The sequence below is a fragment of the Lolium rigidum genome, chromosome 4 (assembly GCF_022539505.1).
Source record: "Lolium rigidum isolate FL_2022 chromosome 4, APGP_CSIRO_Lrig_0.1, whole genome shotgun sequence".
Lineage (NCBI taxonomy): Eukaryota > Viridiplantae > Streptophyta > Magnoliopsida > Poales > Poaceae > Lolium > Lolium rigidum.
The window spans coordinates 14,272,069-14,296,698 of NC_061511.1; the positions used below are offsets into that span (position 1 = coordinate 14,272,069).

General features: G+C 46.1%; 1 protein-coding gene across 1 annotated transcript; it reads right to left on the bottom strand.

Annotated features, from left to right (window-relative positions):
* Positions 1-17,158: 17,158 nt before the first annotated feature.
* LOC124649386 (sarcoplasmic reticulum histidine-rich calcium-binding protein-like) lies at positions 17,159-19,695 on the bottom strand. The gene is made up of 2 exons (XM_047189034.1): positions 18,157-19,695; positions 17,159-18,044 (listed from the first exon to the last, which is right to left on the bottom strand). Exons 1-2 carry the CDS (start codon positions 19,600-19,602, stop codon positions 17,331-17,333), a joined length of 2,160 nt encoding a protein of 719 aa, XP_047044990.1. The 5' UTR covers positions 19,603-19,695; the 3' UTR covers positions 17,159-17,330.
* Between the last annotated feature and the right edge of the window lie 4,935 nt (positions 19,696-24,630).

The window sequence follows — 24,630 nt, forward strand, 5'->3', positions numbered from 1 at the left end:
GGCCAGGGTGGCCCACACCACCCCTAGGCATGGGCCAGGGTCAGGCCGCGCCTAGGCCTACCGTGGCCGCCATGATGCCCCCCTTCGACTCCCCTCTAGACTCAGTCTTCGTTACAGAGAAATATTTACTTCGGTTTTTGTTTAGTCCAATTCCGAGAATATTTCATGTATAACTTTTCTGAAATACAAAAACATCAGAAAATAGGGAACTGGCACTGTGGCATCTTGTTAATGGGTTAGTGCCGGAAAATGTATAAAAGTGCAACGAAGTATGAGCAAAACATATATGAATTGGTGTAAAACAAGCATGGAGCATCAAAAATTATACATACGTTTGAGACGTATCACATGTGCACCCTTAATTTGATCAAATCATTCATTCTTTAAAATTCCAATTTTACTCTCAATAAGAAGAGATGCACGAAAACAATGCATTGGCGATCCTAGTCAAACTGTTGACACTTTCTATGGGTCTAATATTTATTTTGATTCTTGAACTAAACGTGGCTAGGATGCAACATTAGGTGCAAGCATTTGAATATCTTATGATCATGTTTGAAGTTGCAAAGTTTTTGAAGATGAATTTAATATCTCTTCGAACTTGTGAACTCTTATACTCAAGGTTTATTTGTCGCTATTATTATTTTATCACTTTGTAGAGGGCGAGTAACAACTAAGCTTGGCGATGTTGATAGCTCCAAATTTCGATGCATTTTACTACGGATTTTCCATCACCTATCTATTGGTTTCATTGGGTTTTCATTGGATTTTGTGTTTCAACTAACGCTAATATGTATTTTAGGAAACCATCATATCTGGAGGATCCATGGAAATTTATGGGCTATTTGCTACGAAATAAAGATATTTCCTTTTGAGGCCAAACCCATCATGGCGACACAGGAGCTTTAACGGGCATTGGTATGGGCAGGGCTTGCCCGTACCGTTCGCCCGTACTAGCCGGCGCCGCCTTCGCCTTATCAAACCAAACCCTTTTTGTGAAGGGATATAGACAAAAAAACACAACACAACAGCCACCATTCGCACCAGAATAGAGGAGATCAGATCTGAACAAGGAGAAGACCAACCTCATCTGCATCGATGATCAATCTCATCAAGATCATCTCCTCATCCACTACATCCCACTTGTACTGAGAGAGAGAGAGAGATTCATACTTGTAAGATTAGGGATTCGAACCTCTATTATATCCTGGTTTGTATTTGATTTGATCTTCAACTATTGTGGCTTACTACGGTAATATCAAGATGAACTCTATTTACTTTGTCATGATATCATTATGCTATTCTCCTCTCATGTGTGAGTAGATCCCATTGGCGTGGGAGATGTAGGGGATTGGTGAGATGTGATGTGCCAATTTTTTATTCCATCTATTTGTTAACTTATGTTTGAGATTAGTACATATATGAGTATGAATGTTTATGTGCACCTAATGTTGTTATCTAATTTAAGAGTCCAGATAGCATGATCTCAAGAACTCATATACATGAAGTTGTTGCTAGTGAATCAGCGACCCCCCGAGTTGACACGTTCGATATCAAAGAGGAACTAGCAATACTCGAGGAATCACAAGGAACCACCGAGCTTAAAGCTTTATTCCAGTCTAACCACCTTAATAGATGCGTTAACCATGTCTTCGGTAACAGGTAGAAGGATTATTTGAGGAAGATGAAATATACCAAGAGAAGTCTTCCTCTCTTATGGGTTGCTTGCCTTCTCAGATATAAATATAAAGAATCATATTCACTTATCACTCCGCGCCTACTTTTCCATCTTCAAAAACCCATTTATTTCTTATTAGTTGTTTACTTTTATGCACTTTACTGTATTGCATTATCAATACTCCAAACTCTTATTATTCACACTCACCATTTTCCATTTCAATTCTTGCATTAAATTCACCTAAGACTTGTGACACCTTGGGTGCGATAGAAACACCGCAGATAAACATCCTCCTACGCTCCTTGTTGGGATACGATATAAAAACCGGAAAGAATACTTCCACAAAAATATGCACAAATGACCCTGTGTTTTTGCAGGCCATCAGAGCCGATGAACGAGTCGTGGCTCACCGCGCCCACGACTCACAGAGACACTAATCTTCCAGAACCTTCCACTTGGGGCCTCGTGAGCCTGAGGCATCCTTCTTCTTCTTTTTCCTCACGCCGGCCGCGTCAACCTCCACAAGATCCTCTACATCCTCTGCGGCATCCTCCTACTCGTCTTCTTTGTCGCCATCCTCTTCGTCATCCTCGCCGCCGTCCTCCTCCTCGTCATCCCCGTCCTCCTCCTCGTGCGCTACCTCCTACTCCCCGAACGGAGCACCGACGCCCTCGAACTGGAGCGGACCCCTGCGTCCAGTGAAGGCAACAGCTTCCGCACTGTGGCCTTGTTGGCGTTGCTGCTCGTCGTACGTTGGGGAGAACACGGCTTTCGGGTTGAAGCCGCCATGCAGCAGACATCCTCGTCCCACGGTGACAAGTGCGGCGTCAGGCACCTGGGCGTGGCCGCTGCGGCCTCACCGAAGAAACCATGTGTCGACGGGGATGCCACTCCTAGAATGTACGCGCAGGTCGGTAAACTCCATGGGCTTGCGGCAGTCGCATCAACACATGCGGCCAGTGTGGCCTTATGGTGTGCAAGCGATTCCACCGTCTTCTTCGCTTGCTCCACCACACGCCGCTCCCTCCGATGTCGGCAACTTGCGCCGTAGGAAGTCTTCCTGCCACCTTCCTTCGGTCCAGTCGTCCGGCTTCGTCTTCGCTGTTGGAGCCTTCCGCGGCTTCGCGAAGGGCGCCTTCGGCCCCTTTTTCACTGCCTCCTTGCCCGGTGGCTTGGTGGTCGATTTCTTGGCCAGTTTTTTTGGGCATGTCTATGCTATGGCTAGGAGAGAGTAGCGGCGGCGGGAGGGAGAAACGAATCAGCGAGAGGGGGTGAAATCTTTTGGTAGGGTAGACAAATGTTCGGCTGGCGGCTAGAGAGGTACGATGTGGCGGGTGACTAGTTAAATTTCATGGGTCAATGATGTGTCGGGCCTGCCACTCCCCTCCTCGCTTCGCGTTCTGTCCGGCTCGCCCGGACCATCCCTCTGGAGCCGGGATGGTCTCGGAGCTCTGGACAGCATATTAGGCCGCGCCAGCCGAAAAGGACCTTTGGAGCGCGCGACTGGGGCCGGTTAAATGCCCGGTGCGCCTAAAAACCTTTGGAGAGCACGACTGAAGATGCTCGGTTTTTTATACCAAATTACAGTGCCCAGGAGGCCGGCGCAGACTATATACACTAAAATATAAAATCAACAAGATCAAGTAAATGAAAATAAATCTACAATAAATTGTATAGTTATTATTATAAGGAAAAAAATACGGAGGTGGCAATTTGGCTCATAGGAGCAAATACTCTCATTATATAAAATAATTAAAAAAACAATTTTAAAAATATTAAAAATTTCTGATATAAATTTGTTGGTGTACATCTTGACATTCTATGTTAGTGCACAAATTTTCGTGGAGAAAAAACATTTTATATGGCGTGTACAAAAAAGACAAAAAAATATCCTGTACGTAGTCGTGTTATAGCATCAAAATTTGTCTTTTTTACAGGAGCCACAATTATTTTTAGTTTTTTTTTTAAAACTTGTGTACCAACATAAAATGTTTAGATGTACATGTAAAAATTTAGTTTAGAATTTTTTGACACTTTGAAATGTGGATTCACATAATGGGAGCATATGCTCCTATGAGCCAAAGTGCATTTCCCAAAAAATACAACCTGTTCACGAATAAATATAACAAACTGTGTTTAATAATACAGCAAGCATACAAAACATGTAGACACTAATTTTGTTGTTCTCTCCATTTTCACCACCCCTCGATTCGAGGTGAAGGTCGAAAGATCTTACGGCAGAGGAGACTTGCCGGTACTTGCCCACGAACTGCGTTTAATGGACGGTTGCACCATTGTTCCGAATCGAATGATAGGAGGCAACGAAACGCGCCACTCTCTCTTGTCTTTTCTTTACTTGCACGAGAACCCCATCAAGTCATAGTAGGAGTAATCAGAGCGCGGGAGCACGGTGCCACCAAATCGATCGACGCGCGGCGCAGAATCGACGAATCAGGCGGAGGCCAATAGCTCGAATACCGTGGTGGGGGCGGCGAGCAAGCCGGGTGGAGGTGCTGGATCTACAACGGGAGAGCGGGGGACGAATTGGCGCTGCGGCGGCGACGCAGCACGGCGGCGCCAGAGCAGGTGAGGTGAAATGTGGAGGGCGACAGCGCGGGTGCGAGGGAAATTTCCTAGTGGCTCTTCGCGCGAGCCCTAGCATTGCAACACATTGTATTGGACGCACCAAATATGGTGCTTTGTCTAGGGCAAAATAAAGTACGCCCCAATTTTTTCACATCGCGCGCTTGTTTGCACCAACTGTTGGAGCACGGAAAAACGCGAGCGGCATGCTATGTCGAAGGTTTTTAAAGCGCATGCACGATATAGCGCGACTTCTGGAGTTGCTTTTAGAGGATCCGGCGTTTCCAAAGCATTCTCCAAAGGGATTTGTGGCGCGCCGGATATTTGACCGTCCCTGGCCGCGCGTCTCAAAGCCCTTTTTTCCATCTGACAAGACCCAATGCAGTGTCCGATGCCTCGAGCCAATCCACGCAACATAGGGGACGCTGCAGGGGAGCCGGACGCAATGAAAAACTGCGTCGTGAGTGGCGGGCCAGCCTTGTCAGTGCCACAAGCAGAAGCGGTGCAGCTTTGCCTTAATGACGATGTTGGTTTCCTCCATGCTGTAGGCGAGACATCCCAACGGTTCTACGCCTCCTCCATGCATAGCCATCGCCCGCCTTCCAGCGCATCTTCTCGCGCCTTTCCACTGCTTCCCATGCTTTCTTCCTCCATCTTCCCGCGCCGCCACCGGCTATAAAAAGGCCACCTCTGCCCGCTATCGTCACCACAACTGCCGAGAATCCTTCCCTCCAACTCCACGAAAGCATGCCTTGTCGCCTAGCCGCCACCTTTGCAATGATCAGCCGCGCCGGCGGCAGCCAGGCATCCACCTCCCCCGGTCGATATCTTCGAGTTTGACTATTCCGACAAAGAGGATGACGGCATCGATGAGGGACCGAAGGAGGAGGCGCTTCACGAGAAGTTCATGGCTGACGCGAAGGAGGAGGCACTTCACGGTTCAATGTTGACTCGAAGGAGAAGGCGGCGGAGGAGGAAGTGGCACACGCGGAGTAGCAGCGGCGGCAGGAGGCAGCGGCCGTAGAGGAGGAGGCGAGCGATGTTGACCTTGACTAGATCGACGACGGGCCTGACCCATAGGATAAGTCGGCAGAGCAGAGGGCCATCCTCGCATCCTTCGAGTCACTGAAACAAACCGAGGACGACACTCGCGTCTGCGAGGAAGCCAACGAGGAGCAGCAGCGCCACACCATCGACATCTCCATCCAACGAGCACTAATAGAGGAGGCGGGCCGCCTCTTCTTCGTGGAGGAGTGGCAGCGGCTCCTCGAGGACGCGGCGGAACACCGAGCTCTTTTCACAACGCTCCGGAGGATGCGGCGTCTCAGGGAGCGGAAGAGGGAGGGAGGCAACAAAGAGGTGGGGCCGTCGAGCGGCCTGAAGGATGGCGAGTAGTCTAGGGTAGATGAACTGGTAGTTTTCAAGGTTGTAAAACTATAATCAAAATTTAAATGAAATTGTTATTTTTGTCCTATTTAATTGTTTTTGACGTCATTTGGAGGTTGTGGAAACGGACATCAACCAAAAGCAGCACCATATAATGGCGTCTCCTAAATGATCGATCCGGTGCTTTAGAGGACACGCTTTGAGAAACGCGAGTGAAGATGCTCTTAGTCAAACTAGCTTTCTAAAAGAAGGCTTAATTATAGTTTTTTTTTGGAAACACATCACACATGTAGACGCTGACATACACGTGAATACACTCACCCTTATAAACGTACATACGCACACTCTACCTTTATGAGCACCTCCGGAAGACTGAGCCGACGGATTGGATCTTGAAATTGACGAAGCCACCACAGGCATCTCGCTGTCGACGCACTTCCCACTGAATAAATATTCCGTCTTTATAAGACACACAGATGTCAAACATAGGGTTTAAACTTTGGTGGGCTGGGTACAACCCAGCCTCATGTTGATTCTCGGCTTAATTATAGTTAGAATAGAGGTAATAGTAATTAATTAATTTTCCATTGAAAATATGACCAACTGAACTAGGACATAATAATGCACATTAATGTAGAAGTTCAAGCTTCAAGATATTTGTTTATGAGTTATGACCAAATTAGTTTAAGAAACAAGCACTTTTTGCCGTACTTCAGTCATTTCCTTGGCTCAAAACTATCTTATATGGCTGTATTAAAAATGATCAATATTCCGCTCTCGATGTAAAGGCAGTCCAAACAAAGACGACCCTAAAATAACATGTCACTGAGATAAAATCTTCAAATGTCGCAATTACTTCCTCCATTCTAAAAAAATTGTTTAAGATTTGTCAAAATGCCATAGCTGTTGAGAGAGTATTTGAGCCTGGCCTTGAATCTCACGGTCCTTGGCGCCGCCGGCAGCGATGACTCGTCACCGGATGGGTGACTTAATTAGGATGCATGCACGATATTCCGCTTTCGATATATGGTTGTATTAGAAATGATCAATATTCCGCTTTCGATATAAAGGCAGTCCAAACAAACACCATCCTAAAATAACATATCACTGAGATAAAGTCTTCAAATAGCAACTACTTTCTCCATCACAAGAATGTTATATAAAATTTATCGAAATTTAGATGTATCTAAACACTACTACCTCTGTTTCAAAGAATAAAGCGTGCACGTATTTCAAGCCGAACTTTGACCATACAAATTGAGCATCAAAATCTTAGTTATATTGTACATAATTAATATCGTTGGATTCATATTAAAAACACTTTCTAATGATGCTAATTTTAAACAAACAATTTTTGTATATTTAGAGTAATTTTCAGTTAAAGAAAAAACACGCAAAACGATTACGCTTTATTCCTTGAAACGGAAGAAGTAAATAGTATTTAAATACATTTAAATTTTAAGATAACCTTTATGAAATGGAGGAAGTATTATTGCAGTTCTTACCGTGGCAGGTACGAAAAACTCTCCTAAAAACTAGAAAAAACATTTATCGATTCGTGGCAACTTTTATGACGTTGAATTCTGCTGTGATTCTATCGAGGTCAAAGTGATGAACCAACTTAGGCAGGAAGAACTGGCAAGCGTCATCTGATTCACGCAGCCCATTGGCATTGGAAATATTAGCGAACACTACTTTAAACTGTGTTTCCTTTCTATGGCCGCAGCACATATCACAGCAGCCATAGCTTGAGAGAGTATTTGAGCCTAGCCTTGAATCCCACGGTCCTTGGCGCCGGCGGCGGCGATGACTCGTCGCCGGATGGGTGACTTAATTAGGATGCATGCACAAGACGGAGATTCCGGTTCCAAACTGTGAACACGGTATTGTTTCCCGCCGGTACGGACGGAGGCGGCGTTTAAGCCCTCGTGGAGGTGCACATCCAATCAAGAAAAAAGCATCTCATTTCCCCCCTTCCCCTCTCTCTAGCGTGAACAGTACCTGAGAGTCCCCTCCTTCTCTCCGGGCCGATCCCGACCCCTCTCCGGCGGCTCTGCCGGCCGGAGATGGCGACGGAAAGGCGCCGGTGTAGGTGTATATAGTAGTAGTTTTCCCGTAGTGGAGTCTAGGAGTAGATCACCAGATCTCCCTCACCAGATCTGGTGCATCCTGTTGTGGGGCAGTGCGGCGGCGTGGCTCTGGTGGCGTGGGCGACGGCAGCAGCACGACTTCGACGCAGGCATCTCCGAGGATAAGGTGGGTTGGAGCTCGTGCTTCTCGAGGTGCTGGCGCAGCATCGGGAAGCAGATCTGGGTGGCTTGGCGCTCGCGTCCATGGTGGGCGTTCAGCGGAGCTGCTGCGGCGAGCTCGGTCAATAAGCGCCGCCTCCAGCAGCTGCAACTTCTTCTTCTTCTTCTTCGTGCCCTCCTGGCCGGCCATGGTGGCGAGGGGAAGGGCGCCGAAGGCGACAAGGAGCTTGTGGCGGCTGGCTTATCTGATGCTGCTACTTCGAGCTTTCTCACGGTGGCCAAAGATTGGTCATCGATCTTGTATGGACAAGATCTTGGAGTTCTTCAGCGGAGGACCGATGATGGTGGCCATCGCCGCCTTGCCTCTGCACCTTATGGTCGAAAGGCGACCCTCCTATGCTTCTCCTTCCCAGAGACCAAGCAGTCCGAGGGGAAGGCCTTCAGCTCCAACCACGACGTCGGACCAAGTGGTTCGTCCCCGGCGCCGGCGTCTCTTTTGTGGTGGAGCGACGCATCGACGACCTTCAGCGGCGGAGCTGAGAAGGAAGGACCCGATTGCTTTTTTTACAATCTTTCTAGGATCCTTTCTGTAAATTTTCGATCCTCACCCAGAAATCCCCTGTTCTGTAGGGGTTTTTCTGGAAATTGTACTCTCCGCCTCGGTAATACTAGCAGCATCTAGGGTCTTCGGACCCTTTCCTTGTTCAAAAAAAAAAAAAAAAAAAAAAAGGTGCACATCGATGGACTTCCAGGACCAAAGCTCGGTGGTGCAAGGCCACTTGTGCACCGCGGAAAAGTGGTCCAGGAGCGCCGACGACCCGACGTGCAGGGCCGGCTCTAGGATTTAGAAGGCCCCAGGGCGAACTCCTACAAATGGGCCCAATACCGAAAAAAATTGATTGCATACATAGGTTGCTTGGGAGGATATGACAAAGCCAAAGCATATGGGAGGCCTCGGATTCAGGGACATTGAGCTATTCAACTTAGCTCTGTTGGCAAGGCAAGCTTGGCGTTTGGTGCAAGAGCCGAATTCTCTAAGTGCTAGGATTTTGGCATCTGTCTACTTTCCAAATGGCGAATTTCTTGAGGCAGAGTTGGGAAGTTCACCTTCCAGGGTGTGGCGAGCGATTGTGGAAGGGAAAGAGGTTCTCAAGCAGGGACTGATTCGAAGAATTGGAAACGGTGAGACGACTAATATCTGGACGTCAAACTGGCTTCCTAGGGATAGTTTCCTCAGGCCTGCTGCGTGTATACAAGTCGATGGGCAGGGTAATATACCTGTCAAGGTGGCGGAATTGATAGATCCGCAAACCAGATCCTGGAACATAGAGAAAATAGAGCAGTTCATGCTCCCTATGGACGCGGATATAATACGTAACATTCCGCTACCATTGAGGAGACAGACGGACTTTTGGGCGTGACACTATGATAAAAAGGGTGTGTTCTCTGTCAGATCAGCATATCGTATGCTAGTTCATACGAGAGAGAGAAGAACGGCGTGGCTCGAGAGCGCGGCGGGCAGATCGGATACTAGGGGTGAAGGTACGGAGTGGACAAAGCTGTGGAGGGTGAACGTGCCATCTAAGCTACGTGTTTTCCTATGGAGACTGGCTAGGCAATCCCTCCCAACCGGCGATGTCCTTCACCACCGCAACATGGCTCCTCAGTGTATGTGTGCATTATGTGGCGCGCAAGATTCATGGCGGCACTCCCTCCTAGAATGCAACATGGCGAGGAGTGTCTGGGCTTTGTTACCTGAGGAGATGGTGGAGCTGTTGATTAATATACAGGAACCAAATGCCAAAGCATGGCTGGTGGCGGCAATAGATGCTATGCCGCAGGCAGAGGCTACAAAGGTCCTGGTTTCTCTCTGGGCTATATGGCATGCCAGAAGAAAGGCAGTGCATGAAGGTATATTCCAAAGTCCGTTTGCGACAGTCTGTTTCATCGAAAGATTTATCGCGGACTTGGAATTGATCAAGGCACCGGCACAACAGAGGAGGGTGAGTGCAGGTGTGGTGCCGCGGTGGATTCCACCACCCTCGGGTGTAGCCAAGGTGAATGTCGATGCAGCACTCTCAAAGGATGAGAGGCTGGCGGCTGTTGCAGCGGTGGCTCGGTATGTCGATGGACATTTTCTAGGAGCATCGGTTCTGACCTGCAAAGGGATTAGCGATCCGGAGACGATGGAAGCAGTGGCTTGCAGAGAAGGTCTAGCTCTAGCATCTGATCTCAATCTGCAGCGCATCCGTCTGGGCAGTGACTGCGCTAATGCGGTACGTACGATTACGGAAGGATCAGTTTTAGGCTCGTATGGTCAGTTAGTAGGAGAAATAAGAGCTGGTATGAGGTCATTTCAAGAGCTGGAGATTGTTCACGAGGGTCGCCGCTCTAATACGGATGCTCATAACCTTGCTAGAAGTTCGATTTATATAAGTTTAGGTCGTCATGTTTGGTTGTTGAATCCACCTGAAGGTGTGCCTGTAAACATTATAAGCTAATGAATAAAGGGGTGGACTGTTCTCAAAAAAAAAAAAATTGTGAACTCGTTACCCCAGGTAATTTTTCAGTAACATAAGTATGTTATAATTTTTCTTGCCTTCCATCAAATCAAGTATCATAGTAGTAACGAACTGTGTGAACTGACAATTAACGAGTAATGAATGAAACTATGAAAGAAGCTATAAGTGTTGTAAAAAGAAAGAAAACAATGGGTGAGCAGATTGAGAGATTTGATTCAGAACACGAAAAAGTATAATAAGTCTGAAAGGTCTTGTAGAATTTGTGATCTGCGAATTACCTCGCGGACTTGCCCCAGGCGGCCAGGCCATAGCAAAACAGCAACTCTCTGTCTGGGGGATAAGGGTGGGGGATAAGGAAAAAGGAATTAAATTAGTCACAGTGGGAAGTATCATACACTAGTATGATACACATGATGTTAGTTTATAATAGTACTCTACAATGTATAGTACATAAGATAGTATCATAGTATCATCATATTTAATGTTTTGTAGAATCTCAATGCAAATTTGTGTACATGATGTATTTGCCATTGAGTTTTCTAAGTTTAGTTCTATGATACGGTATCATATTATGATACCACACCCATCTCTCACCTCATTACTTGATGCGTCAAATCAGATTTTTGCCAACATGACATGCATGATACTACTTATGATACTCCCATTGTGGCTAGTCTCAGGAATTTTAGCAGTCGATAGCCTACAACCTTGGAGCCTCCACGCGGTGTTTGATTCGATCGGACTCAGAGAAAACTAATCAACAAGTGGACGTTTCCCTGATTCGATCTAGAGAAGAGAGCCTAGGTGTATTGCGGGAAAAACAGGCACTACCGTGCAGACACTCTTTACCGTGAGCCCCAGCACGACAAAGAATGATTTATTTGCCGTGCGCATCCAGGAAAACGCACGGCAAAGAAATGAGATAGGGCAAACGAAGACACCAGATCACGGCAAATAAGCCATGCACGGCAATGGCCGAAGACAGCGCACAATAAAGAAACTTGCACGACAATGGCCAGAATCAGCGCACGGCAAAGATTCGAAGCACGACAACAGCGCTGGGCATTGCCGTTCCTTACCCTTTGGCGTGCACGCGGATGGGATGCACGACAATGTCGCCTTTGCCGTGCCTTCTTCCCTTTGTCGTGCGCCATATGGCATTTTCCTTTGTTTTCCTTTCTATTTTATTTCATTTAATACTTATATTTATTTTTGCAAGTAGTTTTACATTTTGTTGGCTATTTATTAGTGTTACTTAAGACAATGTGTATATACCCATACTATTTGCAATACAACAAGTACTCTCCATCTTCATCCCCCCACATATATCAGGGTTTCGGAGAATCTGATAAGTGTTATCGTCCGAATGCGTGGAAGGTCACATCGGGAAGCTATTTTTGCACCATTACACCTTCCACCACACTTTTACACATATCATATGTTCACATGCAAGTGTTGGTGGGATTCCGGTGCTCCGACGGTCATTCTCCCCCCTCCCCCCAAAACAACGGTATGTGTGCCCCGGCGAGTCTACCCCCTAGATTTCTCCGCGCGAGTTGTGGTGTGTTTGATGTCTTTGTGGTGTGCTTGATGTATTTTTGGTTATATATATATATATGTGAAATATGCTGTTGTGAAGTATATATGTATATCTCAAATTTTGAAATGCAGGGAATAAACAAAAAACAGAAATAATAGGAAATGCATCAGAGACTTTGCCGGGTTCTTTGTCGTGAGGGTCGACCAGCGGCGGCAAAGACTAGGTCTTGTTGTGCGGGGCGACGCACGGCAGAGTTGCAGCGCACGATAGAGCTTTAGCGCATGGCAGAGGTGCAACGCACGGCAAAGGTTGTTCGCACGGTAGAGGACTTTAGCGCACGGCAAAGAAAACGACGCCTTTGCCGTGCAGCATAGGCGAGGCGCACGGCAACGACAGTGTTGCCATCGAAGGCATTTCCGTGCGGGCTATGTCGTGCGGCCTCACACGGCAAAGGCTTTGCCGTGCGTAGAGGCTCCTTTGTCGTGCAAATCGTTGCACGACAAAGCCTGATTCTGCCGTAGTGGTGAAGGCCCTACGTGCATGGCAGATGGGCCTAAATTTTTTTCCTCTACTTTTCCCTATATGTACTGTACCAGTAATAACGGGTCCTATTTTGGTTGGACCCCGGGCCATCACACTTGTTGTCCTGGGCCAGAGCCAGCCCTACCGACGTGGAGCTAAGGACAATGGCACGGCCTATGCTGGCACGACCGAAGGGGTGACCTACTGGTCATAGTAGACTGGACTGGCAATGCAGCCGTAGACGGCACTAGAGCAAGAGAAGAGGATCCTCTGACAGTGCGCTCCCCTTCCTTTGAGACACTGACAAGTGGGGCCGAATGGACGTGGGACCCAGCAATCAGTGACCGAACGTCAGGGCACTGCAGGGTTTGCTACGTTAGAGGATCTGTCTCCTAGAGCAAGGCACCCAGATCGACTCTAGAAGCTTCTCCATGTCGTGGCTCCGGTGGTAGCCATGCGGAGTCGGATTGCCTCACCCGTGGCACCTCCGAGCCGCCAGCCAGTCCCATAGTCAATGGTGTCAACGATGACTTGATGATGGATTGCAAGATGTAAGAGTATCTCCACCGGTGGGCCCAATAACACCCCTGATAGCAATTTGGGGGTCGGTGACAAAATAGCCACTAGAAAGGTAATCTAAGACATTCTCTAGGAGCTCATGTCTACTTGATTCCGTGATCTTCCAACTCATGATCCTTAACATAATAAACAATGTGTAAGTGTGTAGCCAAGTTTCGAAGACCTCTATTATTTCGTATTTTGCCATTTGTGGGGAAACATGTGTTGATAATGATATTCTCGCCCTTCTGACCCGTTGTTATTCCTTTTTGAGAATTTAGATTTGTGATTAGAAGCAGTAAGTTCACAAATGGGCCTCAACCTGCTCTCATCCAGTCCCACCTCTGATGCACGGATACAAAGAAAACAACAATTCACATTGATATGCTTCAGGGAAACTAGATTGTTCTACAGAATGCTATGCAGTATGCACTTTACTTTACTAGTTCTATCGTAGTAAGAGAAACTAGCTACATAAACATAATTCTATTCATGAATACTTGAGAAAATTACAAAATGAAATTTGCAACGGTGTATTCAAGATATTTATTATGGCCAAATCACTGTAAGAAACTAGCTAACACTCCTTGCGGTATTTTCTGCCATTTCCTTGGCTCAGAACTATCTTATAGTTGTATTACAAATGAATATCCTTCCGCTTCCAATACAACCTCAATCCATAACAAACAAAGCCCTAAGATAATGTATAAGAACTTGAAAAGGCATCCATTCGTACTGTCCCTACGTCGAATTCGGCGGTGATAGTCTCGATGTCAAAGGGATGAACGAGCTTGGGCAGGAAGAAGTGGCAAGCGTCATCTGAGTCAGGCAGCCCATTGGAGAGGTCGGTGAAGGCTACTTTAAACTTGGTTTCCTGGGTATGGCCGCGGCACATATCACCGCTGCCGTAGTTGCGGCGAGAGTATTTGAGCCTGACCTCGAATCCCACAGTTCTTGGCGTCGGCGGTGGCTCGCTGTCGACCACCGGTGCGTGAGGATGTACGCAGAAGACGGAGATAGCGGTTCCAAACTGTTTCCGCGCCACGGTTATCAGGAACAGGTAGTGTTGCCTGCCGGTGCGGAGGGAGGTGACGTTGAAGCCCTCGCGGAGGTGCACCTGGACGGGCTTCCAGGAGCGAAGCTCGGTCGTCGACGGCCACGTGTGCACGGCGGCGAAGTGGTCCATGAGCGCCGAGGTGGAGCCGGCGAAGCCGCAGGCTTTGAGCGGACAGTGGCAGGGCGCGTGCTGGCACGACCGGAGGTGGATGTCCCTGTCGTAGTAGACCGGCTTGGCGGCGCAGCCGTAGGCGGCGTTGGAGCAAGGCACCCGGATCGACTCCAGCAGCTTCTCCATGTCGTGGTTCCGATGGTATCCGGCGGAAGTCGCCGTGCGACACACATGGCACCTCCGAGCCGCCCCCAGCTTGTCTCGGCACGTCGAGCATACCACGTGCCCCACCTTACACTGCAAGCGCGGGGACATGAGACGATGAGCCCTTGTTCGCATGGTTGACATCATTTTGCATATGTTAATTACCTGGAAGATGGGCGGCTTGAGCGGTAGGCAGCAAAGGCCGCAGTCGAGGGCGTCGGTGTTGTCTAAAGTCACGCCGTCGAGTGCCGCTGCCGCGCGTGTAGACGCCGGTGCCATTGTTTCTACTTGACTGTCCAGGACCCAGCAGAATGTGGTCAAGATCAAGCACGCACACGAGAGGCAGGCACGCACGCACTTGTGGAAGAACTCAACAAATTAACCCCAGCTTGATACTCGGCATCAGCCGAAATTCAGAACTATGGAAGGTCCTAAGTCAGCAAAAATGAAAGATCTTCAGCAATTCTACTGATATATATAGTTTTAAAGGCACAAATCAATCTAATATACTGAGAGACATGATCTAGGGCTAATTAACGAGACAATTAGAATCAGAGACCCAATTAACTAACACTTTCTTCGCCTCGTCGCCTCTCAGGCACGCTGGCGGTGCGGCCGTCCGGCTGGCCGTGCGCCCACGCAGGTGTTGATCGCCGCCCACCTTGTTTTAGATCAGTTCTGGATAGGGTTTAAACTTTAAACTGTCCTAGACGCACGGCCGCAACGGAAAAGAAATGATCCCTAGGCTCGGATGCGGTAATTGCGCTCCAATTAGTTGTGCCATGGTGGGCTACCGCTGGTTGGCTACTGGGTTTCGCTTGCTGTAGGTGAGCTTGGGCTTTGGTACTTAGACAGTTGGGCTTCACCTAGACACGTACATGGCAATTCGCCAATTCCTATTCAATACCAGTTGCTTGGTAATATATATATATATATATATATATATATATATATATATATATATATATATATATATATATATATATGACGCCTAGCATTGGAAATTTTCACAAAAAAGGATCACCGGCCTCAACGAATTGTCAAAAAGTATCACCTATAAATAAAATTACCAAAAAGGACCACCTTTACATGGCGGCAGGCCTGCCAGGCGACACATGGCACCTACCGTCGTTGGCCATGGCGGCAGGATGACGTAGTGACGTATCGCCGTTGGCTATGGTGACAGGATGGTGTCGATGGTGGGCCATGCCACCGTTGGCTGTGGCGGCATGATGATTTGGCGACGTGCCACCGTTGGCTGTGGAGGTAGGAAGATGTGGTGACGTGCCAGCTCAGCGTGCCACCACGCGCAGTGGCGGCAAGGCCCACCTTGCTCTACGGTGACCGTGCATGGGTAATGTGCCGCCAAACAGGATGGTGGCAGAGCCTGATGGTGGCATGTGCCACGTGTCGCCTGGCAGGCCTACCGCCATGGAGAGCTGGTATTTTTTTGGCAATTTTATTCACAGGTAATCCTTCTTGATAATTTGTCGAGGTAGGTGGTCCATTCTATCAAAATTTTGCAGCATTGATTACAACCCCGACGCTGAGGGCATATACAATAGTTCAAATTAGATATCTGTAAGGAGGTGCCACCTAAGATTTTTCAGAACGTGGATGGAAGAGAAGAGGAGATAGAACAAAGGTGTCCGACGGCCGATTGCCCCCAGAAATCAACTAATCTTATGTTGTACGGGACGCCGTCTGTATGGGTGGTCCTGAAAGCAATCTCATTGATCAGATCCCACTGATCACATCCCTAGAGATTATCTGCTTCACGTTTTATAGGTTGATTAAACGACAAGTTATCTACGACGTCCATCCCACGGTGTATACCACCGTCTATAGGTGACATGGAAACTCAATGTAGAAAGCCGTCGTCGCTACCAGTAGACTCCACATGAGCTTGAATGCTTTGGCTTTTCGAGTGTGATTGATCAGATTCTGAGAGTTCTTGATCGATATTTGCATTTCCTGTTCTACCTCCTCCTCCACTTCGTCCTGCTCCTCGTCTTCACCGTCATCTCTCTTGTTCAATTTGCCTTTCCTGCTCGTCCTCTTCGTCCTCCACCTTGTCTTCACCATCAGATTCTGAGCTCTCTTGATCCGTTTGCCTTTCCTGGTCATCCTCTCCGTCCCGGTCCTCATCTTCGCCATCAGATTCAGAGCTCTCTTGATCCATTTGCCTTTCTTGGTCGTCCTCTTCGTCCTGATCCTCGTCTTCACCGTCAGATTCTGAGCTCTCTTGATCCATTTGCATTTTCTGGTTGTCCTCTCCGTCCCGCGCCTCATCTTCACCGTCAGATTCTGAGCTCTCTTGATCTGTTTTGATGAGATCGAGTATGTTCGCCGTGAAGGAAAAAGGATGAGACGAAGAGAAAGTGGAAGGGATCCAAAGTGGGATTTCTCTGCGTTGCTCGAGATCGAAAGGATTATTTTCGCCGAGGTTTGCACATACACGCTCATCTCTTTCGTAGACGATATCGAATGCAAATAGATCTCTTTGTGCACATTGTTGAAACTTGTGAGGCCAAATGCATACCGGCCAGAATTGTCATTAGTCAATCAGACAAACTGACAAAGGATCATGTCTGCTTGAATACGTCTCCTTCAAGAATCGCAAGAGATCAATCAGGCCATCTAGTACGATCGTGGATGCTCGGGAGTCTAAGCAATTGAGATGTTTAGACTGTAGAGTCCAGCCTGTATATATGAACTCTCCTTTTGGAGGGCATCCAGTACGTGATGTGGATGATAATGAACCTACTATATGGCAGGTGATAAATATTCAGGCAAAACTAGCTCCAGATCCGAAAACTATGCTAGTATTCCAGCGAATAGATCCTCGCCAAAGTTGTTCACCAAGTATCTATACTTCTAATAATCGATAAAGCTAACTAAAGGCAGATAAGCAGCTGATCTACCGGATGGTGAAAGATACTTTGACTTCGACAGTAGCCGCAGCTTCTGGTTGAACCTCGTAGGGCACGATGAACTGGAAGCAGGGGTTGGGCATCCCACTGGAGAGATCAGTGCATGCCACTTTGAAAGAAGAATCCTGGACATGGGACAGCACCTCGGAGTCATCGAAGATGTCGCGCAAGTAGATGAGCTGGAGCCTGCACTTCACATTCTTTGACCGAGAACCATTGGCTGCGGCTTGAGGGTGTAAGCACACGGACGATATCACGCGGCCAAATGGTGAGCGTGTCACCCTTAACAGGAATAGGTACTCTCTGGTGTCATGGACGACAGCCATGAAGTTGAAGCCATCATGAAGGTGGAAGGCACGATTCTCGCTGTTCCGAACCCCGGTGATGCATGGCCACTTGTGTGTGCCGACGAAGTGATCAAGGAGCGCCGATGTCGAGCCAACGAAGCCACATGCTTCTCTAGGGCAGTGGCACGGACCGTGCGGGCAATCCAGAAGGTGAGCATGGAGGTCATAGTAGGGCACCCTGGCAGCGCAGCCATAGGTTGCATTGGGGCATGACCCCCGGATGGACTCCACCAGCTGCTCCAAGGCATGGCACCGGCGGTAGCCACCGGTAATTGCAGTGCTACAGACATGGCACCTCCCAAACGTGGCCAGCTTGTTCCGACACGATGAGCACACCACGTGGCCGACATCACACTGCAATTAACATGGTAACACCAAGATAAATGGCCGGGAATCATCCATCAACCAATTAACAAATGATTGAAGATGCACATTCTTGGTTATAGTTGATGAGACACATGTATACCTGGAAGATTGGTGGCTTGAGGGGTAGGCAACAAACACCGCAATCGAGCATGTCCTCGTCCAACGTCATGTTCGCTATCGCTGTATGCTTGGACGGTGGTGGTGCCAATACCGGCTCAGAGGAGTTTTTGTGAACGCATCCCCTGTCTGAAACATCCTCCACCTGCTCGTCATCTTCTTCCTGTCCATCCTCGTCCCCACCTACAGATTCTTGATTGTTTTGGCTTTCCTCCTCCCCCAGGTGTTCTTCTACGTACTGTTCCTCGTCTTCACCATCAATTTCCGAGTATGCTTGATCGATATGCATTTCCTGCTCTATCTGCTCGTCCTCTTCTTCGCTACCAGCAGACTCCACAGGAGCTTGAATGCTTTGGCTTTCCGAATGTGCTTGATCAGATTCTGAGAGCTCTTGATCAATTTGCATTTCCTGTTCTACCTCCTCATCCACTTCGTCCTGCTCCTCGTCTTCACCGTCAGATTCTGAGCTCTCTTGGTCAATTTGCCTTTCCTGCTCTACCTGCTCATCCTCTTCGTCCTCTTCCTCGTCTTCATCATCAGATTCTGAGCTCTCTTGATCCGTTTGCCTTTCCTGGTCACCCTCTCCATCCCGCTCCTCATATTCGCCGTCAGATTCTGAGCTCACTTGATCCGTTTGCCTTTCTTGGTCGTCCTCTTCGTCTTGATCCTCGTCTTCACCGTCAGATTCTGAGCTCTCTTGATCCATTTGCCTTTCCTGGTCGTCCTCTCCATCCCGCTCCTCAACTTCACCATCAGATTCTGAGCTCTCTTGATCCATTTGTCTTTCCTGGTCGTCCTCTTCGTCCTGCTCCTCGTCTTCACCACCAGGTTCTGAGCTCTCTTGATCCATTTGCCCTTCCTGTCCATCCACTTCGTCCTCCTCCTCATCTTCACCGTCAGATTCTGAGCTCTCTTGATCCATTTGCCCTTCCTGCTCGTCCAGTTTGTCCTCCTCGTCGTCACCATTAGATTCTGAGCTCTCCTGATCCATTTGCCTTGACTGCTCTAGCAGCTCGTCCAGTTCGTCCTGCACCTCATCTTCACCATCAGGCTCGGAGCTCTCTTTAGTCATTTGCCTTTCCTGCTCTACCTGCTCGTCTTCTTCATCCGGCCCACTCTCCTCGTCACTATCAGATTCTGACTGCTCTTGATCGGTTTGCCTTTCCTGCTCTACCTGCGCGTCTTCTTCATCCAGACTCTCATCATCACCCTCGGACTCTGAGGGCTCTTTATCGTGCTGGCTTTCCTCTTGACCCTGCTCGTCCTCTTCGTCTTGCCTCTCCTCATTACCACCATTAGATTCTGTGTGCTCTTGAATTTCTTCCTCGCTGCTATATCCCCCCAAACTTGAATATGTATGTGCTGGCGGTACCGTGAAGCGCATCCTCTTCCTGCTGACTGACGTCCCTGGTGCCTCCAATACTGCCATACTTGGCCGCTGTGGGAGGGCCTAGGCTTCTCTGCATGAAAATTTACCAGTGAGTAATACATGTGATAGTCTAAACCCAGGTTATCTCCTATTACATACTCCATTAGGCTAGCTTAATTGGTATCATGTAATATTGTCAAGTGCAGAAAATAGTTGACCTTAGCCTTTTATGCTAGCTTGTAATGAAAATTTGTTACTCACAGATGATAATTGCTGATTTATGAATGCATTCATAAGAAGAAAATGTAAAAAAATCTAATTGTAGGTGTTGCACACATATTGAATGGAAACATGGCTTATTGTGTAAAGAGGAAAATGTAAAAATTTCTTTTCTTTTGATCTATGCTGCTGATACAATAAGATCTCTTTACACGGAATGACCAAAATAAAAACATAACAGCGGTACAACATATTATTAAAAGACAATTATAATATAATGTAGGTCACAATTTTTTATTGTGCGAGAATATAATGGAATAGGTGCAATGATTGGGAAGAGTTAAATACTTATTAGCAGGCTGCAAAATGCAGCGTAAGAAAACATATGGAAATTGCTTATGTAAGAGATCAGAAGATTACTATGAATATGTCAGAGTTAATCTGAAACTGCAAATAAAATTTGTGGTATATCGCAAAATGAAGATAACATTCGTCGAAACATGTATAAACATCCTAATATACGGTGAATAAAATAAAGTTGTATCTTAAGCAACTGTATATTCAGGAATATCCACTGGTTCCCACCTAGAAGGTTTTACATAAAGAAATCATGTAAATAAAAAGTAGAAAGGAAATATCAGAACTGTTGTCACTGTAATCCAATATTTCCTTCAAGTGCAAATCAAAAGTAAATAATTGTATTCTATATAACAATGTAAAGAATAATCAAATTGCATTCATCTATGTCACATAAAGAACTAAATTCAGGATCAAGAAACTACGAACTACTCTTGCCTATTTTCTACCAAAGAAGTAATACACCTTTAAAGCCTAAATTTTATGTAGACATTTAGGTAACAGAACCATCAAATTATATTTTTTTATTATGATTATTCTAACTAAAGTGATGTATTTGGTTGACTCTTCATGTTAATTCTTCACCCTTGACCTTGTCCATCAAGGCAAAGTTTAAAGGCATCGAGTTTATTGTTAGTGTGACATCGTAAAGTAAGATAAGTGTACATGCTAGTACATACAAAACAAGTTAAATATTCTCACAAAAGAAGTTAAATAATGAAGAGCAACAGGTTGCCTGTGTAACAGTAAAATTCCAAACCAGATTTGAAAAATAAAGAGGGGTTGGGGAAAGAATGCTGAATGTGTTAATTAATTTTGCAGCATGAAAGGGGAAACCGAATAGCTCGTCATAGCAAGTTGAAGCAAGACATATAAATTGAACCGATGATTAGACGAAATCGATGAAAGCATTTCCAGACCAAGTTTTATTTCTGCCTTGCTTTGTTTTTAAAGGGACACAATATATCATAATTACATAGGGAGTTTATACACTGGACAGAGCCACAGAGGTGAAGCATCCAGATATATGACAAGCACAGCACACATTACCAATCTTAAATAAACTTAGTGTATCAACACTTTTGCATAGGCGTGAGGCTGCAGCTGCAGCACATATAACTATATATAAGTATATAACCACCGGAAAACCAAAACTGATCATGGGTGCATATGCACCTGGTATGTATAAAACATATTTCAAAAAGTAAAAAAATTTAGGAAAAAAATTTAGCATGTAGAGGGACATGTTCTATGTGTACACATAAAGTTTCACGTAAAACCAACAATTTTTGTACCATGTGTAAAAAAGACAAATAATGCCTCGAGAAATAGACTATTTTAACACCAAAAATTTGTCTTTTTAGTACAGGGCACAAAACATATCGGTTTTTGCTGAAACAACTTTGTGAACATGTAACATGTCAAGGTATACACGAGGCATTTTTGTTTTTATTTTTTTAACATTTGGAAATATGTTTAATATGCATTTCAAATAAAGGGTGCATATGCACCCGGGTGCAGAAACACCCTGTCCTATAACCACCCTCTACTAATCAAACTTGTGCGTAAGAAAATTGATTGTCAGCACCAAAACAGAACCTCGTAGTCCCAAACTAACAGTGAGTCAAGTACTTTTTTTCGAGAAAACACAAAAAGTCTTGTGTGTCGTTGTATTCATGGAGGAAAAGATTATGTACAAATCCAAAGAGGGCCAACACTCCACATGTATAACGCGATACCCTACTCACCAAGCACTGCCACGAGGAGCTATGTCAACTCATTCCCCCTGCTAACGCCCACTGCCTGGCATCAGCCTTGATAGTGACAAACAAGGTGGCAACGTTGGGACTCATGTTGTAGAAGATGATCCACCACAACATGAGCATGATCACTGAAGATGTGGCTTTTCTCCGGTCGGTTGAGCAGAAAGGATGGGATGGTGCCACCAATCTGCGGAGTCCACCATGACAAACCAGGAGCCTTGAAGTTGATCGGATTCACGAGAGCACATCATCCAGATAGTTATCAAACCAATAACCGTAGCGCACAGATTTATTTTTCTAATTAAGTAAACATTAATTAGAAACAAGTTCATCTGCTCTCCCATAGAAAAATTCAGCACAAAATACTAATCCTGTAAAACCTGAATTGAACTGAAAACTGGTCCAAGAAAATGATCAACAAAACTGGCATGCTTCGCCACCCACTGTTAGTACTGAACAATGGTCAGCGGCGAAGGGCGCGGCGGCCATTGCATCAAGCAGCATCAAAAGAATAAGTACTCGATAAATCCTCTCTGGCATGCATCAAGCAATTAAATGCAATCAATGGTAGGACGGAGAGGAAGAACAGGGGATAAATCAACAAAAAATGGAACCTTTTGCGCCTAGAGGATGGGAAGTGCAGATGCGGATCGGAGAGAAACGACCGGTGGAAGAATCACCGACCGTTGTTGGTGGATGGTAAGGGGCGGTCAGGGGATCGTGGCGAAGGCCGTCGGCATTGGGGAACGGCGGAGCTGCAGTTGGAAGGCGATGCAAAGGTGGATCAGGGAGGCGGCGTGTTGGAGGTTTGGATGATGGTCCAAGACTTTTTTTTAGGGCTGATGGTCGAAGACTTCCGCTGGTATTGGTGTGCTGTTGGGCAAGCCCATTCCATTGGTATCCATTCCACCGAATAAACTGGGCTTGCTAGTCACTGTCTAGTGTGAATGGGTCTGGTCTGGCCGTTCTTTTTTTTTTTGGTCATGCTTTTATGAAATCTAGAAGGCACGTAATACATTGTGTTACTACTAGTTGAAAATGGAAATTACAATTTTTTGTAGTAGGAACAAAACAGAAAAATGCAACTTTAGACTACCCACAATGGGAGTATCATAGGTAGTATCATGCATTTCATGCATGCAAAATGCTGATGTGGCAGTGCAACTAAGGATGAGAGAGAGGGTACTAGTATCATAGGTAGATACTGTATTATAGCACATACTATTAGAAAAATTAATGTTAAGTAAATCTTCTACATATATTTTCATTGAAATTCTACAAAACAATTAATATATGGAGACTATGATACTAGTATATGATACCATGCATTGTGGAGATAGTAACATGTAGTACTATCATACGCATGATACTTCTATATGATACTATGCATTGTGACTACTCACAATGAGAGTATCATAGGTAGTATCATGTACTACATGCATGCAAAAAGCTGATGTGTCACATCAATTAATGATGAAAGAGATGATAGTAGTATCATAGGTAGATACCGTATCATAGCACGTAAAACTAAAAAAATTAATGCCAAATAAATCTTGTACACACTTTTGCATTGAGATTCTACAAATCATTAAATACATGTAACATATGATACTACTACATGATACTATGCATTGTGAAGATAGTATCATACACTAGTATCATATTGGTGCTATGAGATGCACAACAAGATAAATGATGATTTTCATCTAATTATTACACACAACTTGCAATTAATGCGAATGTTAGGTTCAGTTACAAGATATGTGCAAATCGTGATTCGGTTATGCACATGATTTGCAACAGAAAAATGGTTCAGTTAGACACAACTTGCAACTGGGATATGCAAAAGTTAGATTCAGTTACGCATTAATGTAACCAGGTTTATTTACACACAACATGCAACTGAAAAGTCTATTATGTTTTGATAGGCACATAAGGTGCATGATAGAGGGGAGACTGGGAGACCATTGTTTTTTTTAAACGGAAGTAAAAGCTTTGCCTCATCTATTAATTAAGCAGAAAGTGCTCAATTTTTAGGAGAAAATCGAGCGAAAACCTACAACAATAGGCCACGCCCACACCCAGAACCACCCACACATCGTCGCGAGGGGCACACCCAGTCATCTTGGCTACCCACAGAAGTTACACAAACGCAAAGTTCAAGTCGGCCTGTGCCAAACAGATGTCTCCTCGAGAAGAGACCGGCAGTCCTGATTCTGAAGACAAGGCTCGGAGGGGAGATGCCCAAGACCTGCGTCAAAGAGGACCTTCACTATCGAACCACCCCTCAAAGGTCATCGTACACCGCCCAAAGGCAGCTTCGACTTCACAAAAAGGGAGACCAACAAGAAAACAAACGGACGAGCCGGAACGGAGCCGACTAACAAGATCATTCGAAAATCTGTCTAGGGTTTTGTCTCCCTCGCTAGCACCGGCGCTGGTCTGCTATGTCCATGGTGGCCTAGGGGATTTGGAGAATTGGTGGACCATAGCCTCTTGATGTCTACGCACGCTTCTATTCCTGTAGACAGTGTTGGGCCTCCAAGAGCAGAGGTTTGTAGAACAGCAGCAAGTTTCCCTTAAGTGAATCACCCAAGGTTTATCGAACTCATAGAGGTAGAGGTCAAAGATATCCCTCTCAAGCAACCCTGCAATTAAGATACAAGAAGTCTCTTGTGTCCCCAACACACCTAATACACTTGTCAGATGTATAGGTGCACTAGTTCGGCGAAGAGATAGTGAAATACAA